Source organism: Eriocheir sinensis, chromosome 31 (genome assembly GCF_024679095.1).
Source record: "Eriocheir sinensis breed Jianghai 21 chromosome 31, ASM2467909v1, whole genome shotgun sequence".
Classification (NCBI taxonomy): domain Eukaryota; kingdom Metazoa; phylum Arthropoda; class Malacostraca; order Decapoda; family Varunidae; genus Eriocheir; species Eriocheir sinensis.
The window spans coordinates 15,392,649-15,412,212 of NC_066539.1; the positions used below are offsets into that span (position 1 = coordinate 15,392,649).

Genomic DNA, 19,564 nt, shown 5'->3' on the forward strand with positions numbered 1-19,564 from the left:
CAAGCTACAGAAATGGAACAAAGAGTGGCTGCCATAATTCAATGAAGAGAAATGTAAAGTCCTGCACCTTGGGAGGGGATATCCAGCACACCAATACCGCATGGGAAACACTCCACTATCCACCACAGAGGCAGAGAAAGACCTGGGAGTGTATGTTACCAGGCTACCAGTGAAGGGATATCCAGCACACCAATACCACATGGGAAACACTCCACTATCCACCACAGAGGCAGAGAAAGACCTGGGAGTGTATGTTACCAGGCTACCAGTGAAGGGATATCCAGCACACCAATACCACATGGGAAACACTCCACTATCCACTACAGAGGCAGAGAAAGACATGGAGTATAGTTACCAGGCTACCAGTGAAAGCCAAATCCGTGCCAATCGCAGCGGACGGGTTAAACGGCGAATTCTGGGGGGGTGAGGCGAGGAAGATTATGGCAAGTATTCTAAAACGTATTGACGCCTCAGTCCGTCTGTTATAAAACCCTCTCGTAGAAGTTGCTGGGAGTTTCATGGACTGTTTTGTAATGCCAGTGATAGCTCTACACGACTTAAACGCCATGCACGGAAAAATCACCCACGGAAACACGACTTAGACTTGGGAAAGAATCGTGGTGGGAAACCGATACGTTTAAAAATATGGACATGAGTACATCGTGTAAGTCTTTACTAACAATACTGTGGTTGTTGTTGTTGTTGTTGGGTTTTTTTTGGGGGGGGAGCGTTTTTCAAGGCGTAGTTAGATAGTTAGATATTTAGTTTTGCTGGTGTTTTTTTTTAATATCGCTTTTTACGGGTTTGAAATATCTCGACTTAACTGTGAGAATCCATTACTTCTAAATAATTCAGCCCCAAACATGGAATCAAAACGCCAAACAAGCCACATAACTGTTAATAAATAATAATACGACCTCTAACAGACCTGGTGTATGGCTCAAGAGACAGACCAAAGGGTAACGTTGACTATCTCTATACAAGTGTTAAGAAAATTCAGCTAATCTGCCAATCTGTACGCACTTTTCAAATCATAAAAGTGCCTAAAATAATCTGACGTACGGCTCAAGAGACAGACCAGAGGGTAACGTTGACTATCTCTATACCAGTGTTAAGAAAATTCAACCAATCTGTACGCACTTTTCAATTCAGAACTCATATTAGGAAAGAATATCTGAAAAATGTAGTTGTGGTATTAAGATAATGCCATAAAGATTACTAAACCTTCTCTCTCTCTCTCTCTCTCTCTCTCTCTCTCTCTCTCTCTCTCTCTCTCTCTCTCTCTCTCTCTCTCTCTCGTTCACACCACCTTTACTTGTTTATATTCGTGGATATATTCTATCTCTCTCTCTCTCTCTCTCTCTCTCTCTCTCTCTCTCTCTCTCTCTCTCTCTCTCTCTCTCTCTCTCCGCAATCTTGTACCTGAAATCTATCACCCGACGGAAAAATAGCTCGGTTGGTCTGTTTAAATATAGGAACTCGTACCAGGAAAGATATTCTAGAAAACGTACCTTAGTTGAGGCATTAGAATATATGTCATAAAGATTAATAAGACTTTTTTTTCCTCTCTGCAGTAATTCGTTTTGTACTTCAGCTCAATATTTTACGGTACTACATAAGTTTGTCTTCCTTGATGTGACTACGAACTGTAAAGGTGTGCAAAACTTAACGAACATACTTTACGGGCTTACAGTAATACATCTTTTGTCATCCTAACCTATTTCTTACTTTACAACTTCTGTCCACTATACTAAACATACTTACGCAAACTATACGACTGTAAAGGTGTGCAAAACTTAACGAACATACTTTACGGGCTTACAGTAATACCTCTTTTGTCATCCTAACCTATTTCTTACTTTACAACTCCTGTCCACTATACTAAACATACTTACGCTAACTATACGACTGTAAAGGTGTGCAAAACTTAACGAACATACTTTACGGGCTTACAGTAATACATCTTTTGTCATCCTAACCTATTTCCTACTTTACAACTCCTGTCCACTATACTAAACATACTTACGCAAACTATACGACTGTAAAGGTGTGCAAAACTTAACGAACATACTTTACGGGCTTACAGTGACACATCTTTTGTCATCCTAACCTATTTCTTACTTTACAACTCCTGTCCACTATACTAAACATACTTACGCTAACTATACGACTGTAAAGGTGTGCAAAACTTAACGAACATACTTTACGGGCTTACAGTAATACCTACATCATTTGTCATCCAAACATATTTCTTACTTTACAACTCCTGTCCACTATACTAAACATACTTACGCTAACACTATATCAAACACACTAAGCTGTAAATGTGAATAAAAAAGTGAAGAAACATACCGTACTAAAGCTCATCGTTTGTCACCATTACCCAGTTCTAACTTTACAACTCCTGTCCACTATACTAAACACACTTACGCCAACTCTATGACTACACAACTACTGTTCAATATATCTGACACACTTAAGCTTGTATAACTATGTAAAGTATACCTATCAAATCTGGGATGCGGTGAGATGAAGAGGAGGAGGTGTCCGTGAAGGGGAGGAGGAGGAGGAGAAGGAGGAGATAGCGAACCACTCAGAATGACTCCACAGACCAAGACACTTGTGAGCTAAATTTAAACACGTGGCTAAGTATGACCTACGAGCAGTCTCTCCCTACTAGGCACACACACACACACACACACACACACACACACACACCACTGAATTTTTTTTCCACATCTCGCAGTTTCACATGTTCTTTTACGTTTTGGTATAAAAAAAAAAAACAATCTATAGCGACTCAAAACACCTATATAACGCAAGAACCAGGAACATGCGGGCGGGACTACTGAGGACGATCTTCAAGCCCATAGATGCAATTGCCCAAGCTCACATATTTGACTAGGCTTTCGTATATAGGAGTTTATGGCATTTACAAGGGTAGTTTTATTAATAGCTATCATGACCATTACTATTATTATCAGCATCATTATAAGTAGCAGTAGTAGTAGTAGTAGTAGTAGTAGTTTTATGCAGGTTTTATGATCCTTCTGGTAGTCTAACTCTTCTGCTGTACCATGTGCCTAAAAGAACACTCATTAGAGCCTGACTGATCTTATTTTAGGCCTCTGAAAATAGTTTATGTCAGGGATGGATGCGTCTGATAACACCGAGCAATGACCCGTATTATCAAACGCTTCGGGCTCTTGTTACGACTATTTTAAAGGCAGCAAAAAAGATATGTCGGGTTGTCATGAATGGTTTCCCCTTTCATGGCGTAGAATCCTTCCAAAACTACCGTCGGGGCCATGAAACAAACAATGGAAACCCCAACTTCTGCGATAGCCTCTTTAAATAGATGTATACTAAGATTTCGATGAGTTTTTGACAGTAGCGGCCAATGACCCTTCCACGCCTTATCATCTTAACTTCCTTGAATGGCGAGAAAGAAGAGTCTAGGTAAGGCATCACTGACACCTCGAGATAACCTTAATTTCGTATATATAAAGGTTTGATAACTCGGGGTAAAACATTCAGTGAGTTACAGTTACCCCAGAGAAGCTATGACCCTTCCACCTCTGAGTTCCCTGCATAGCTAGGAAGAGTCTGGGCAAACCATCACTAACACCTCGAGATAACCTTAATTTCGTGTGTATAAAGGTTTGAGAACTCGGGGTAAAACATTCAGTGAGTTACAGTTACCCCAGAGAAGCTATGACCCTTCCACCTCTGAGTTCCCTGCATAGCTAGGAAGAGTCTGGGCATGGCATCACTGACACCTCGAGATAACCTTAATTTCGTGTGCATAAAGGTTTGAGAACTCGGGGTAAAACATTCAGTGAGTTACAGTTACCCCAGAAAAGCTATGACCCTTCTACCCCTTATCCCTAATCTTAACGCGAGTTCCCTGCATAGCTAGGAAGAGTCTAGGTAAGGCATCACTGACACCTCGAGATAACCTTAATTTCGTGTGTATAGAGGTATGAGAAGTCCACCTAAAACATATATGGAGTGGCAAGTGCTGAAGCAGAACGTGTTATTACCCGTACTTAACCCCCCCCACCCCCCAGTTCTTAATATTTGTTCTTCCCTAAAAAGAAATAGATCATACTTCATCATTTCGCGTTTTACTTTAGCTTTCCGTACGTTAACTTCAGCTTCGTGTCATACCTTATTTCATGACTGTTGGCGAATCTTGCAAGTAGGACAGCTCGACTAAACCTCATCGTTTCGCGTAATAGTTTAGCTCAGTGTACACTTCAGATTCGTGTATTCCTTAACCCCTTGACTGCGGATTCCCTTCCAGAAGACATCATCAAGCTGCAAGAATGGAACAAAAAGTGGCTGCTACAATACAATGAAGGAAACTGTAGTCCTGCACCTTGGGAGGGGAAATCCAGCATACCAATATCACATGGGAAACACTCCACTATCCACCACAGAGGCAGAGAAAGACCTGGGACTGTATGTTACCAGGCTACCAGTGAAGGGATATCCAGCACACCAATACCACATGGGAAACACTCCACTATCCACCACAGAGGCAGAGAAAGACCTGGGACTGTATGTTACCAGGCTACCAGTGAAGGATATCCAGCACACCAATACCACATGGGAAACACTCCACTATCCACCACAGAGGCAGAGAAAGACCTGGGACTGTATGTTACCAGGCTACCAGTGAAGGATATCCAGCACACAATACCACATGGGAAACACTCCACTATCCACCACAGAGGCAGAGAAAGACCTGGGACTGTATGTTACCAGGCTACCAGTGAAGGGATATCCAGCACACCAATACCACATGGGAAACACTCCACTATCCACCACAGAGGCAGAGAAAGACCTGGGACTGTATGTTACCAGGCTACCAGTGAAGGGATATCCAGCACACCAGTACCACATGGGAAACACTCCACTATACACCACAGAGGCAGAGAAAGACCTGGGACTGTATGTTACCAGGCTACCAGTGAAGGGGAAATACGTGCCAATCGCAGCGGACGGGTTAATTTCATGAATGTTGTCGAATCATGCAGGTAGGGCAGCTCGAGCTCTACTGCCTCTGAATCACCAAGGTTGTCTTCCCATTCTGAGCGTTGGTAGAAAAACTAGAAATACTGCTAGGTGTCAGTAGTTCAGTAAAGGCGCAATCGGCTTTTTTTTATGGAAATACTCAGTTTGCATTAATAGTTATCATCCTTATTAATAGCTAGCATACCCATTACTATTATAATCAGCATCATTAGAAGAAGAAGAAGTAGTAGTAGTAGTAGTAGTAGTAGTAGTAGTAGTAGTAGTAGTAAGTTAGATATAGATACATACATAGAAAGATAGATAGATGGTTGGTTGGTTAATTGGTTGTTTGGTTAGTCAATTAGTCAGTTAGTTCGTTAGGTGCAGTAGTAGTAGTAGTAGTAGTAGTAGTAGTAGTAGTAGTAGTAGTAGTAGTAGTAGTAGTAGTAGTAGTAGTAGTAAGTTAGATAAAGATACATACATAGAAAGATAGATAGATGGTTGGTTGGTTAATTGGTTGTTTGGTTAGTCAATTAGTCAGTTAGTTCGTTAGGTGCAGTAGTAGTAGTAGTAGTAGTAGTAGTAGTAGTAGTAGTAGTAGTAGTAGTAGTAGTAGTAGTAGTAGTAGTAGTAGTAGTAGTAGTAGTAGTAGTAGAGTATAAAATCACCTTCATCAGTCATTGTATTATTCATAACAGCAACCCGAACCAAGCGTGCATCCCTTAAAAACACACCCACATTTACTATTCCCGGCTTATCGTACAGACAGACTTCCTCCTCCTTTACTTGTCATTGTGTTTGACCCCCGCGCACTCGTCCTCTCGCGTCTTATTGGTGCTTATGAGGCAAGTAAGGTTTCCATTTGTCCTCAGGGTCGTCTGGCTGGGGTTGTCGGGGTGCCAGTCAAGAGAGAGCAAGGTAAAGGTAGATGTGGGTGGGTGGGTGAGTGTGTGTTTGGGTGTGGCTCAGCGACGAGGAAGGTTGAAAGAAAATGAGAAGAATGAGGATGAAGAATATGACGAAAAGGAGCTCAGGGAAGGAGAGGAGAATGAAGAATGTGATGAAATAGATGTGAAGAAAAAGTATAGTAGTGTTAATAGTAATAGCAATTAGACATATATTAGTGAGTTGGTGGATGGTAGGTAGGTGGGTGAGTGTTAGGTGGGATCTCAGGCAGGAGGGGAAAGAAGGAAAGGAGGAGAAGGAAGATGATAAAGGAAGGTATAGAGAAGAAAATGATGATAGCAATATTTGAGAAGGAAGACAATAGGAAAAAATGTGATGATGATTAGCAAGAGGAAGATGACGTAGGAGAAAGATGAAAGAAAGAATGCTTGCCAGGTATTACTCATAATTAGAGGAAGAGGTTTCAGAAGGGAAAAACAATATACTGTAGATGTTGAAAATAATGACAGTATATTGGAGGGGGAAGCTTAGGAGGAGGAAGAGGACAAAAAAAATAGAAGTGAAGTTTAAGATAACGATAGTAATAATAATACTCATGTTCTTATGTTCTTACTGATAGCAAATTTAACTCTCTTTTGGTCACTCTATACTAATCACTATATGAGAGCAAGTTAGCGGGCTTTCTTTTTTTACATCTTCTTTTTGTTGCCCTTGAGTTGCTCTGTGCTGTAAAAAAATAATAAATAAACAGATATAGAGATGAGTAGGTGAGTAATGAGAGAGGAGGCAATAACACACCCCATTCCACCCCAATCACCCACTCTCAACACACCCCACCTTCACAATGACGACACACACACCCCACCCCCCTGACCTACCCACCCCTCACAGACCCTCGCCCTCCCCCCTTGCCGCCTCCTCCTCCTCTCGCACCTTTCACCCTGAGTGTCGTGAAAGTAAAGATCCTGGAGTGTCAGTGAGCGGTCAGGCAGATTGCGTTAACTAGACAATAATGATGGTGATGATGGTGGTGATAGTGGTGGTGATTGTTTGATGTGACTGACCAACCTGACTGCAAACTGTTACCGCACTACTATTACTACTACTATTACTACCACTACTACTACTACTTCTACTACTAATGCTGCACTTACTCCACTTCCAATTACCTTGAACTAGACCGTGAACACTTCTCCTCCTCCTCCATCCTCGAGCAACGGAGGCAGACGTGCGTTTCCTCACTCTCTCTCTCTCTCTCTCTCTCTCTCTCTCTCTCTCTCTCTCTCTCTCTCGTCTTTGCAAATTACACTCATTATTTCTGCAACTAAACGTATGATACTGCATTCAATCGTATGTATCACCATCCATGTATTATATATCAATGTATCATCATCTCTATGTCTCTACGAATGTCTTGCTATTATATTATACTGTTTGTCATTACTACTGTGTTATTGCTTAAGAACGTATATAAATTACTTACTCAAACAGGCAACAAGAACAATTATTATATTCATCTGTTTAATTAGAACGAATCTCTCTCTCTCTCTCTCTCTCTCTCTCTCTCTCTCTCTCTCTCTCTCTCTCCCTCTCTCTCTCTCTCTTACCCCCCCAAACACACATACACATTCTCTCACCATCGAAAATGCTGGCGTAGGCATATTTGTGTGTGTGTGTGTGTGTGTGTGTGTGTTTACCGGCCGGACATTGGCGAACCTTTGGTGAAGGTCTTGGGCAAACACACCGCGGGATGCCCCCTTTTACGCGGCATTGGAAGAGGAGGAGGAGGAGGAGGAGGAGGTGTTGATTATAGCAGAATGGGATGTAACAATAAGAAAGAAAGGGGAAAAGAAGAAGAAAATTGAGGAGAAGAACAAGAAGAACAAGAAGATAATGATGATGAAGATGATATTAATTATGATAAGAGAAAAAAAAGGTGGTGATAAATTAATGATTGTGATGATAATATAATGACAAAGAAGATAAGCAATAGGGAAAATACGCAACAGCTGGAAAATTAATCAATACGGAAATGACAAAGAAAGAGGAGGAGAAGGAAGAAGAGACGGAGGAGGAAGGGGAGGGAGTTGGGAGGGAGGACCTGCCCATCCCAGAATATCAACATTATGAAAGCAATACCCGATGCAAGACTGGAAAGCACGCACACACACACACACACACACACGAAGATGGTCGAACAAAGATGAACATAAAAGGAAATGTAAAGAAATATAAAAACTAGGAAAATTCAACATAATATTATAGGGAGGACCTGCCCATCCCAGAATATCAACATCATGAAAGCAATACCCGATGCAAGACTGGAAAGCACACACACACACACACACACACACACACACACACACACAGGAAGATGGTCGAACAAAGCTGAACATAAAAAGAAATGTAAAAAAAAATAAAAAAAATAAAAATAAAAACTAGGAAAATTCAACATAATCATAAACTCAAATCATGTAAAGAAATAAAAAAAAGGAGGCGAGAGGAAGAAACAAAGAAACAAGAACCACGAGGAACAGGATAGAGGCTACACGACGAACGAATACTAACAAGCAAGAATGGGGACAGCAGATTTGGAGACCGGCGGAAGTGTGAAATGAGCGCAGATGAAAACAAAAGACTGGAGATAAACAATGAACAGGAAAGGTGAAACGGAGGGATTATAGGAAAGATAAACCTAACCAAAATGTACGCATGACTGATAAGGTTAAGCTGAAGAATAGAAAATAGTAATGATAATATAACTCTATCTCCCAAACTATTCCTATACCACTGCCAAACCTCCATCCATCCTACTAGCCTACTACTACTACTACTACTACTGGTACCGTCATTACTATAGCCTACTTTACCAATACGTCAATAAGCTCTTACACAGTGCACATAGATATAATGACCACTGAGGAATTGCCATATTAACACGTAGCCAACAGAGTCTATACATGGAAAAGATATTGTGATGATAGGCTACCACACGTGTCACATCCCGCCCTCAACCAACCCCCGCCTTTCACCGTGACCTTGCTTGCCTCACGCTCCCGGGGAAGCCCTCGCCGCAGGACCGGTTCGGGGGGACACAGGTTTTCCTAGTCCTGGGAACGTCCACAAGGGAGAAGAGCTGCGGGCGCCACCTTCTTCGCCTCTTTATGAAATGACAGCTCGTCGGTTTTGCTCTGCTCAGATTTATGCTCTCATATCAACTATTTCCGGAGATTAATCGGGTTCTCATGAGAGTTTTTCTCAGGTTCATGATACAGGAGAAAGGTCACACTACCACCACCAGGATCATGAAGCTGCTACCCCTGGAAATGCCCACCACAGCTCCTACGAAAGTCTTGCCAAATACGTGTGCTTGGGCGCCGAAATGTCTTTTAAGAATATGGCTTTTTTACTCGCCTTAGTGCTTGTTTGTGATGATACGATGACAAACAGGGAAGAGCAGCAGCAGGAAAAGGACATAATAACTGGAGACTAATCACTGCGGAAATGACAGGAGGAGGAGGAGAAGGAAGTATGAAGATTAGCAGTAGGAAAAGGACACGATAGCTGAAGAATTAATTACTGCGGAAATAACAGAGGAGGAACTACAGAAGCTTAGCAACAGGAAAAAGACAAGAAAACTGGGGAAACGAGGAAAAGAGTGCGCATTAAGAGAAGACGGAGGAGGAGGAATTACAGAAGATTAGCAGTAGGAAAAATAATTCATGAGGAAAAAACAGAGGAGGAAGTGGAGGAACTAGGGATGATTAACGGAACAGAACACAAAAATTGGGGAATAAACCAATGCGGAAATGACACAGGAGGTGAAGGAAGATGACGATAAGGAGAAGTCAACAGATGGAGGAGATAGGGAAGTCACCTCACGCTATCACACTTGTTCTACATTAGGGGACGAAGCGAAAAGGTCGTATTTTAAAACATTTCGTCGTCCAAGTTCACGTATTTGACATGGCTTTCGTAGGAGCTGTAGGCCTTTCCAGAGGTAGTTTTATGTCCCTGGTGGTAGTTTGACCATTCTTCTGTGCCATGAACCTTAAAAAACACTCATGAAAACCCGATTGATACCCTCTTTGACCTTTAGAAATAGTTGATGTGAGAAGCGATGGTGTTTTAAAATACGGCCCAAAAAACCCTGCGTTGTTCTGCTAAGGCACGAGACGTTTAGTATAAGCCTGGCGCTAACCAAGTAACCTTTCCCAGTGCACTTTTAATATGGAGAAGACCCATTAATGACTGTGAAAGTGCTGGGTGGCATTTACACGCTCTTTATGGTCTCCCAAGGGTATAATTAAGATAGTGGGTGTTTTTCTATACATCGTTTCCTTATTCCTTGCATGTATTCCTTTTTTTTTCCCGATGTTTGCCGAGGGCGGATGGAGGACAATGAGAGGAAGAGATTCCGATTCAAGGCTAACGAGACCTCTGGTGAAGATGAGACCTGCTCGTGTGTGTGTGTGTGTGTGTGTGTGCTTATATACATCTTCGTGGCATAAACCAGACACAAACGGGACAAACTAGGTTACATATGAGCACCTCGATAGCTGGCCACCGCTCTGACAAACCTTACACTTAAAACACTAGTGCAAAAAATTACTTATCCAAGAGGAATTCTGCATTTTTTTTACACTCAAAACACTAGTGCAAAAAATTACTTCCCCAAGATGAATACTGCAATTTCTTGTCTCATAATCATTACATATTTTTATTATCACAGGAAAGTCAAACTGATTAGCTAGGTATATCAGTGCTGTATAATCATTAATTCATTATATTTCCCACTTCATATTTTCATTATTATTATAATGGTGATTATTATCATCAATGCAATTATTAAGTATAGTTCTGTATAGGTGTATATATGTATGTATGTATGTATGTGTGTGTGTGTGTGTGTGTGTGTGTGTGTGTGTGTGTGTGTGTGTGTGTGTGTGTGTGTGTGTGTGTCAATTATGAGTATACTTAAAGATAGAGAAAGATTATGCAGAAACGGACATTGAATCTAATCTTACTCTTCCACAAAGTAACTATGACAGCTCAAATAATATATAATCAGACCAAGTGTGTGTGACAGACACTCACCTTGAGGAACAGCACCAGCATCATTAACACCACAAACCTGTGCCACAGCAATACTACCACACCTGAACCACCACACCCCTGTACCATTGCCATCACCACACCCCTGTACTATCACTAACAGTGCTAAACACCTGCAACAAAGTAATGCTTCCACAAGCACCTGCACTAGAACCACCACCAAACACCACACTTTCCATTATCAGCTCATTGTGAAAATAGGCTATATGACCTATTTTAAGACAAAAAAATTAAATGTGCTTCCAAATTTCATATATTTTCCCAGAATTCCTTTAACATCCAGATAACCTAACCCAGACAGCAAAACTTTGCAACATTATAATAACTTTAGTAAACTTGTTTACCATTAGCTACAAAAATACTTCTTGATCTTGATGTGCAATGCGCAGGGCACCTATACAGGTGCATAACACGCATATTTGTGTTAGCTGTTGGGGGGATGGGGGAGCTGAGTGTGCAGAGGAGGGAAGTGAATCAAGTGTAATTGTTAGTGTTGGTGTGTTGTGGTGACAAGTGAGTGTGTATTTGTATTCTGAATGAATCTATTGTACTGCAGTCTAAAATCAGTTGAGATCAATATACCGTGTATGTATCTGATCTTATGTTTTAGGAACAAGATATAACAAATATTGCTTCATTCCTCATTTTGACTGGAGAAATACAAACACAAACCAAGAATCATATTATTGCCATGTAATATGAACTGATGCAAGCTGTATTGTTATCATGTGCCTGAAAACTACACGACAATATGGATAGCTAGAGAAATTAAAGCCCTGACCAATAAAAGATAACTGTGAAGGCAATAAATCTTCTCAATTAGGTACAGTATCCTTGGTATCAAACTTACTGCGATATAAAAGTGAAACATGTTTGACACATATTGGAAATCAAGTGGAGCCATTGAAAATGAGCATACGGACACTCATGTAAGATATTGGTCAGGTGGTGCAAGGAAGTTTAACACAAAGTGACATGACGGTGAAGGATGATGTGACTATGTGGCATGACCATAATGAAGGAATATAAAGGAAAAGAATGGCCGGCATCAAGATTCAGGTACAACAGTGATTTTGGTGTGCAAAGCTGACTGGGAAGACCAAGAACAAGCTTCTACAGAGTATGACTCCCAACCCAGTGACAGATCACAGACCTATTTCTGTCAGCACCTACAAAAAGTAACAGATACATTAGACACCAGTTTAAGAAATATGCATAATACAGCATGGAGTAATATCAAGAAGTTAGGAAGAGAATGAGAAGATGTATTTATAAAATGATAAAAGGTTACAATTTAATTTACAAAACACAATCTGGTTCTTTAGTCAATATTTTTGCCTGAGGCTGTACGATTTGTTTTCTTGTCCTTCAATTGTTTACAAAACTTTCCCACCCATGTGTGCTGAAAACATGATTGATATTTTCAAACTATAAGGTAGAAGTTGGGATCATACACTACAGCTGCATGTGGCTGCAGTGCTCATCTCTGTATCATTGGCCCTCGTACCTGTGGTGAGTGAGAACCCATTAACCCGGGACACAGGGCAAATGCAACATCCAGGTTACCACAGTTTACCTTCCCCAGGTTTCCCGATTTATCATCCAATTGGTCACTTCTAATCCCAGCCACAGAAGTTTATTTCTTCCCCTGCCTTAGATTAATTTGTCATGTTTTTCAAAGTGAACAGAAGTTTGCATCAGGAAGACCCAGTGAAACAGGAACTATGGTATAGGTAGTATTGGGCTGAAACCCATACTGAAGTTAGTCTGCTCTTTCAAGAGCCTTTGTCCACTCAACCTGCCAAACCCTGTGTTAATGACCACTGGGCTGGCCCCAAAAAAAGCATAAAAAAGTGTTCCAGAAAATGAGAAACAGATAATGTCATGTCCTAAAACAAAGTTTTGAGAACCACATTTTGCTAGTTTACCAACATATCTATTAATTGGTTACATTCAAAAAGATATATATGTAACTTCCCACAGGGGCATTTCTGCCCCTTTGACCCCTCAAACCCTAACAGTCAATAACCCCTGACCCCAAAAATGTTGTGGAAAATGTGTGCTCAGGAACGTAAAAAAGTGGGTTTTGAAAACCTCTTTCTGCATATTTACACAAGTAACTATAAAATCAATGACAGACTCCATCACTGGCCCCCATTACTGCCCTCCACACAAAGCTGCACAGCCTGGCGTGCCACACTCAACGCCCCGGCCCCCAACACTGGCGCTGCGTGGCCCGTCATCGAGGCCCTGTGGAGGCAACGTACGTGGAGGATGTTTACCCTGAGCACCCCCCCGAGGCCGTGGCCGCGGCCCCCCTGGTGGCGACGCTAGCACCCAGCAGGCCAGCCCCGCCAGGCCGCCGCGCTCCAGCTGGTGAGCCCCGCCTGTGGTCGCACCGCCATATACAGACGCGAGCGCCTGTGCCCTGGTGCCCGGCGGCCTGCGCGCTGCGAGGGGGCGGCCGGCGGGCACGTACGGCACGCAATATGGAGGGCCAGGCTATGTAGGTCTCCCGCCACAGGCTCGACTCTGTGGCTGTCACGTCACCAGCCCGCCACGGCCCCGCACTCGCCCCCAAGCATGCCCCGCGCCCCGCCCTGATACTTACATGCTGAGGAAAAGAAAACCCGCGGAGAGAAGGAGGTAGTCCGTGAACGAACCCACGTTAACACAACACTTCAGGTGGAGAGGCCGCGACACACCCTATCACAACGGAGTTTCTACTGACACTGCCTGACGTAAACAACCTGGGGGCTGCTCTCGGTGACGTCACTGGAAAACAGCAGACGCGCGCTCGCCGTGCCTACCGCAAATACCACTTATATTCACAAACTAACACTTATATTCACAAACTATCATTTATATTCACAAGCTAACACTTACATTCACAAACCAACACTTATATTCACAAACTACCACTTATATTCACAAACTATAGCTACCACTTATCATTTTTTTTTATTAGAAGGGTCTCGTCTGCCGTATCTAACCAACATGTTTTTATACTATATTTCTAAGCCTTTATACACGCTTTCCGTGGATTTTGAGTTTGCTTTCTTTTTCAAAATAATAATTCCATGTTATAAAAAGTTATTAAAGTTTGATTAAGGATCCCTCAAGGTAATATGCTATGCCTTCTTGCCCTTAGTGTTATTTATTTGTTAATGCAGATCCAAATCGAACAAATGGATTGCGCAGCCTTTTTTTCTAGGAAGAATAAGAAAAAAATGTAGCGTCTCAGACACGCCACTAAAAGCAAATGTGCCTATTCATATGATGAGTGCTTTGTTGCCTGCACACACACACACACACACACACACACACACACACACACACACACACATTTACCTTGCAGGAAGTAACACTACCTTGCATATCCTGCCAGACTCGGGCCGTGTCGTCTACGCAGCCGCACTGGTTCATTCCCAGGCCTTACACGCATGACGGAGGTGATTGCCGCACCCAAAGATCCGTCACTGAGGTCCAAGCTTATTTCGGGGAGGATTCTGGCTGGGGAGCACGAGCGTAATCAAGCCGTGGTGAATTACACGCAAAGGGATCATTGCCTCAGCCCTCTTCTCCGTTACCTTATTACCTGAAGCTTCTCTCTCTCTCTCTCATTCTAATTCTCTCTCTCTCTCTCTCTCTCTCTCTCTCTCTCTCTCTCATTTCCTCAACAATTTTCCTCCTTGAGCTGCGTGTGTGCGTGTGTGTGTGTGTGTGTGTGTGTGTGTGTGTGTATCCAATGTGTCAGTAGCCCCCGGATCTCGTTGTCATGGTAACGCAAAACAAACACGGCCAGCTGAGATACACAGTTATGTTTTCTGGGCTCAAAACGTGACCATACTGTGGACACAATATCTTTACATTTCTGAGCTTCGCCGTGAGTTTGGTGAAGGCAGCCGTGATCCGGTGATATTGACGCAAAGGACGCCGCCTCGGCCACATGACGCGCACCCTTTCTGCCACAAGCACACATTAACACTATTGAAGCCTACATAGCTCGTGACAAAGGGAAGGAAATGTCAACACACAATACATTTAATATGGTGAAGCGCCTAGGCTGTACAGCATCATGATAAGAAAACGAAAAACTTGCTTCCCTATAGTGAAAATGTGATTTTCCGTGTCCAAATACACTATAGTGCGCATACCCAATGAATGTGCGGCATACCCGAAGCAAGGCGCACGAATAGTACCTGTGTAAGAGTCCTTGATGGAGGCGTACACGGTGGTGGGGCGGATCGGCGAGGGCGCGCACGGGGTGGTGGTGCGGGCCCGACACAACCTGACGGGGCGGCTGGTGGCGCTGAAGAAGGTTCCGCTGCGGAGGCTGGACCACGGGATGCCCACCACGGCGCTCAGGGAGATCAAGGCGCTGCAGCAGATCAACTCACAGCATGTACGTGTCTGTCTGCACACACACACACACACACACACACACACACACACACACACACAGTTTAGAGATAGTAGAAGGGAATAGCATACATATTACCGTCAGTAGCCTCAAATCCGTGTTTCATTTAGGAAGAGAAGGTGAGGTTTAGGGAATAACAGATGGCATTCAACAAAAGAAAAAAAGAAATTAGAACATAGATAGCGAATCGTGCACGCAGAAAATATCACGAAAAGACAAACATCTAGGAACAGTCAGGCACAGACACAAACACACACCGTACCGTTCGTCCCTCTCAGGTGATGCGGCTGCTGGAGGTGTTTGCTGACGGGGCGGGCTTCGTGCTGGCCTTCGAACTGATGCTGGGCGACCTGGGCGAGATGCTGAGGGACGCGTCGAGGCCCCTCACTCGCGCCCACGTCAAGACCTACATGACCATGCTGCTCTCGGGCGTCGCCTTCCTGCACAAACACAACATAATGCATAGAGTGAGTATGCGTGTATTCCTGTAACGCCGCGATGGACCCCCGATCATATGCTGTTTGCCGAGCGCCGAACACTTGCTGACTAACTAGCTTATCAATCTCGCGTGTGGTTTGTGCTCCTCGTCTTTCTATTATCTATCTCTCTATTATTGGTGCTTAGGAAAATATACAACATAAAAGAGTTACAAGGAATATATATAAGACAGGAGTTCGATCATGGTTTAAATTTGATTGCCCCCGTGTGACATCGAATAGCAAAAGAGGCCATTGATGAATTTAAATCCCTTCTTCTTCCTCTTTTTCCTCCTCCTAATCCTCCTCCTCCTTCTCCTCCTCCTCTTCCTGATCCTCTTTCTCCTTCTCTTCCTTTTACTCTTTTCCCTTTTCTATTCCTCCCATTTTTTTTATTTACTTCTCCTCCTCCTCTCCCATCTTCTACTCCTCTTTCTCTTGTCCCATCTTTTACTTCTCTTCCTCTTTTGCCATCTTCTCCTCTTCAACCTTCCTCTACGCCGCTTCTTCCATCTTCTACTGCCAGGACCTGAAACCCGCCAACCTGCTGATCAGTGAGAAGGGGCAGCTCAAGATAGCAGACCTGGGGCTGTGTCGGGTGTTCTCGCGACAGGGGAAGAGGCTCTACTCCCACCAGGTAAGCACGGAAGGACTAGAGCAAGATACAGGGGTCAAGCTCACATATTTGATAAGGCTTTCATAGGATTTCTGGGTATTTACATGCGTACTCTTATGACCCTAGTGATAGTTTGACACTGTTCCTGCACCACGAGCCTAGGGAAAACTTCAGAAAACTCTATTACTCTCCTTTTCTACCTTTGGAAGTTGCTAATGTGAGGCGACAGCGTTTGAGAATACCATCCCAGAGAGGAAAAACCGGGTAGCTTCACCACCTCAAACCCGAGCAGATTGAGCGACGTCAGTAAATATCGAAGGGGAAGGGAAGAGAAGGTAAACGTATATCACTACATTAGAGAGAAGTGCAAGAGAGTAGAGAGAGCAGTTTGGGGCACATATAACTAGGCAGCTCTGGAACGACCAATGAAGTACAAAAGGGAATGTTGGTTTGTAAAGAATGAAAGAAATGTGAGAAAGAAACTATACAACTAAATAACTTAAATATAAACTGAATGGGTGGGTGGTGGTGGTGAGTGCGCCGGTGAAGGTTTAATGTTAAGGTGCCTTGGTGTTCTTCAGGTGGCGACGCGGTGGTACAGGGCGCCGGAGCTGCTGTACGGGGCGCGCCAGTACCGGGAGGGCGTGGACCTGTGGGCAGTGGGCTGTATCTTCGCCGAGATGATCAACAACTGCCCGCTCTTCCCCGTGAGTGCTGATTGGCTCGTCTCGTCTCGTCCGGTATCTCGCCTCGTCTCTCTCTCACTCGACAATAATATTAATACTGCTAAGAGTAGCCTACATAACGATCTCTCCCTACCCTGAGTTCCTATTCATCCATGCACGATCATATCACGTGTGGTTTCAGAAGTGGGAGGTAGGTTATATGCATTAATTGCAGCCTTATCGGACGAGAACAAATTTTTGCTATCAGATAACGTTTTTTTTTTTTCACCGGCAGACCATGGCTATCATGAAATATCTTCCCGGAAACAAGGTTTAAGACGAAAACGTAGGACAAAAACTAAAGGGAATGTCCAGAAATAGTCTCGGGGTCTTAGTGGAGTGCATGGACCCAAAATGGATATCAGGATTTATATTTAATAGCAATCAAGCAAACAAAAAAGATATTAAGAGAGGACTAGGAGGCACCTCAAAATACCTTTGTGTTGGAGGGGGCCCCTCAAGAAGTCAAGCTCCCCTGTTGGCCCCCAAATCCTTAGCCACCCTCCTGGGGGGGTTGCTGTGGTAGCCCTAGTTATGTGTCTGAATAACGCTCACTGTGAGAATCATGTTATTTGTAAATTAAAATAGAAATACAACAAAGAAACGAGGATCAAAGTAGCCAAATAATTCGACGATACTGGTAGGCCACCCATAGACGTTGTAATTAGGTACCTGTTGTCTGTGATTGCAGGGCGAGAGTGACATCGACCAGCTGTGTGTGGTGCTACAGGTGCTGGGCACGCCCTCGGAGGCCACCTGGCCCGGCCTGGCCCAGCTGCCAGACTACAGGAAGATCACCTTCCCGGAGTGCCAGCCCGTGCCCCTCAGCCAGGTGCTGCCCGAGGCCTCGCCGGACGCCCTCGACCTGGTGAAGAAGTTCCTCATTTACTGGTCGGAGAAGAGGATTCCTGCCGCCCAGGTGCCGCCATTACTGCGTACTGTGCCGGTGTGATATTGTTGCCCTGGCTGACCTATACTGCAGTAAATTGAGTCAATCAGAATAAACAACCGTGGGATTGAGAAAATGAAAGAAAAGACAGAGATATGGAGCACCAGGTAAGATGCAATGTCTAGAAGCACACATCTCATCCTTTACGTTTCCTTCCCTTGCCAGGCGCTGCAACACCCCTACTTCTTCACGCCCCCCGCCCCCTGCCCGAGGTCCCAGATGCCCCTGCCGCCCCTGGAGAAGCCGCCGCCGCCCGCAACTCAGGAGTACACCACCAACTTCCCCCTCAGCGCCCTGGCCCACGCCCTGCACGCCCACCTCGACCCCGCCATGTGAGGGCTGGGGGAGGGGCTGGCGAGGGGTCTGAAAGGCATTAAAGACTTGCCAACCATATCAATTCACGTGTCTTTGACCTAAGAAATTAATGTCAGATGCCATATACATTAGGATAGACGATGGGTACCTGGCACAGTGGATTGCATGTCTATCTACGAATCAGTGGGCACGGGTTCGATACCAGGCTCGAAGCATTAAGCGAGCATCCCACCCAGAAAGTCATCCTCTCATTCGGCCTGGTCAAGCTATAGATACCTGGGAAAATCTGTGTCACGGGGTAATGGCTGAAGGGTTAATATGACGGACATGAGCACCAAGGTCTGACCACACATAGCTGGTAGCACATCAAAATGGCTGTTAAAAAAAAAAAGAAAAAAAAAAGAAAAGAGTTCCTGGGGAGAGCGGGTTCCCATGAGTGTTCTTTAGATTCGTAGGACAGGAGGGTCAAACTAACATCAGGGGTCATTCAACTACCCCTGAAAATGACTACAAATCCTACGAAAATGTGTTGGATTGTGGAATTAGCTCACACCCTGCTTTACCAGATTGTCGTACTTAGCTTCTTATGTTTTCCGATTTCTGACCCCAAAACTGTCTCCTCCACTCCAATAACTACATTTATTTATAGTTACCGTTGAAAGGTTTAATTATAAGTGCCTTTTTTTATAATTAAGTGTCTAAAAACGGTAAATACAACGGTGGATACGATAATTTGGCAACGCTGCTCACACCCACAGAGGTATAATAACTCTGTGGGAATGGGCTAATAGGAAGTGAATATAAGTGGCTTTATTTCAGGTTAGGAAATAACATAATACTGAAAAGGAAGGTGTGTGAAGAAGAAGGGAGGAACGAGAGGAGGAGGACTTAAGAAGCGATACAAAGCGTTACAGGTCAAAAGAAGAAGAAGAAGAAGAAGAAGCTGGATTGATTGATTGATAGTTTATTGTTGCAAGTAAAACAACAAAGGAGAAGGGAGGAGCATGCCATCCCAACCCC

The 19,564-nt window shown here is 43.7% G+C and overlaps 2 protein-coding genes across 2 annotated transcripts in view; one reads left to right on the forward strand and one right to left on the reverse strand.

The window, feature by feature from the left end:
* Positions 1 to 13,868, reverse strand: part of LOC127005946 (phospholipid-transporting ATPase VA-like) — a 92,013-nt gene extending 78,145 nt beyond the window's left edge. The window contains 1 exon segment of the mRNA XM_050875391.1: positions 13,652 to 13,868. The gene's annotated coding sequence lies outside the window, so the exon portion shown is untranslated.
* Positions 13,869 to 14,832: 964 nt separating this feature from the next.
* Positions 14,833 to 18,763, forward strand: LOC127006024 (cyclin-dependent kinase 20-like). The gene is made up of 6 exons (XM_050875501.1): positions 14,833 to 15,445; positions 15,742 to 15,930; positions 16,466 to 16,576; positions 17,137 to 17,262; positions 17,972 to 18,199; positions 18,395 to 18,763. Exons 1-6 carry the CDS (start codon positions 15,260 to 15,262, stop codon positions 18,563 to 18,565), a joined length of 1,011 nt encoding a protein of 336 aa, XP_050731458.1. The 5' UTR covers positions 14,833 to 15,259; the 3' UTR covers positions 18,566 to 18,763.
* The last annotated feature ends 801 nt before the right edge of the window (positions 18,764 to 19,564 follow it).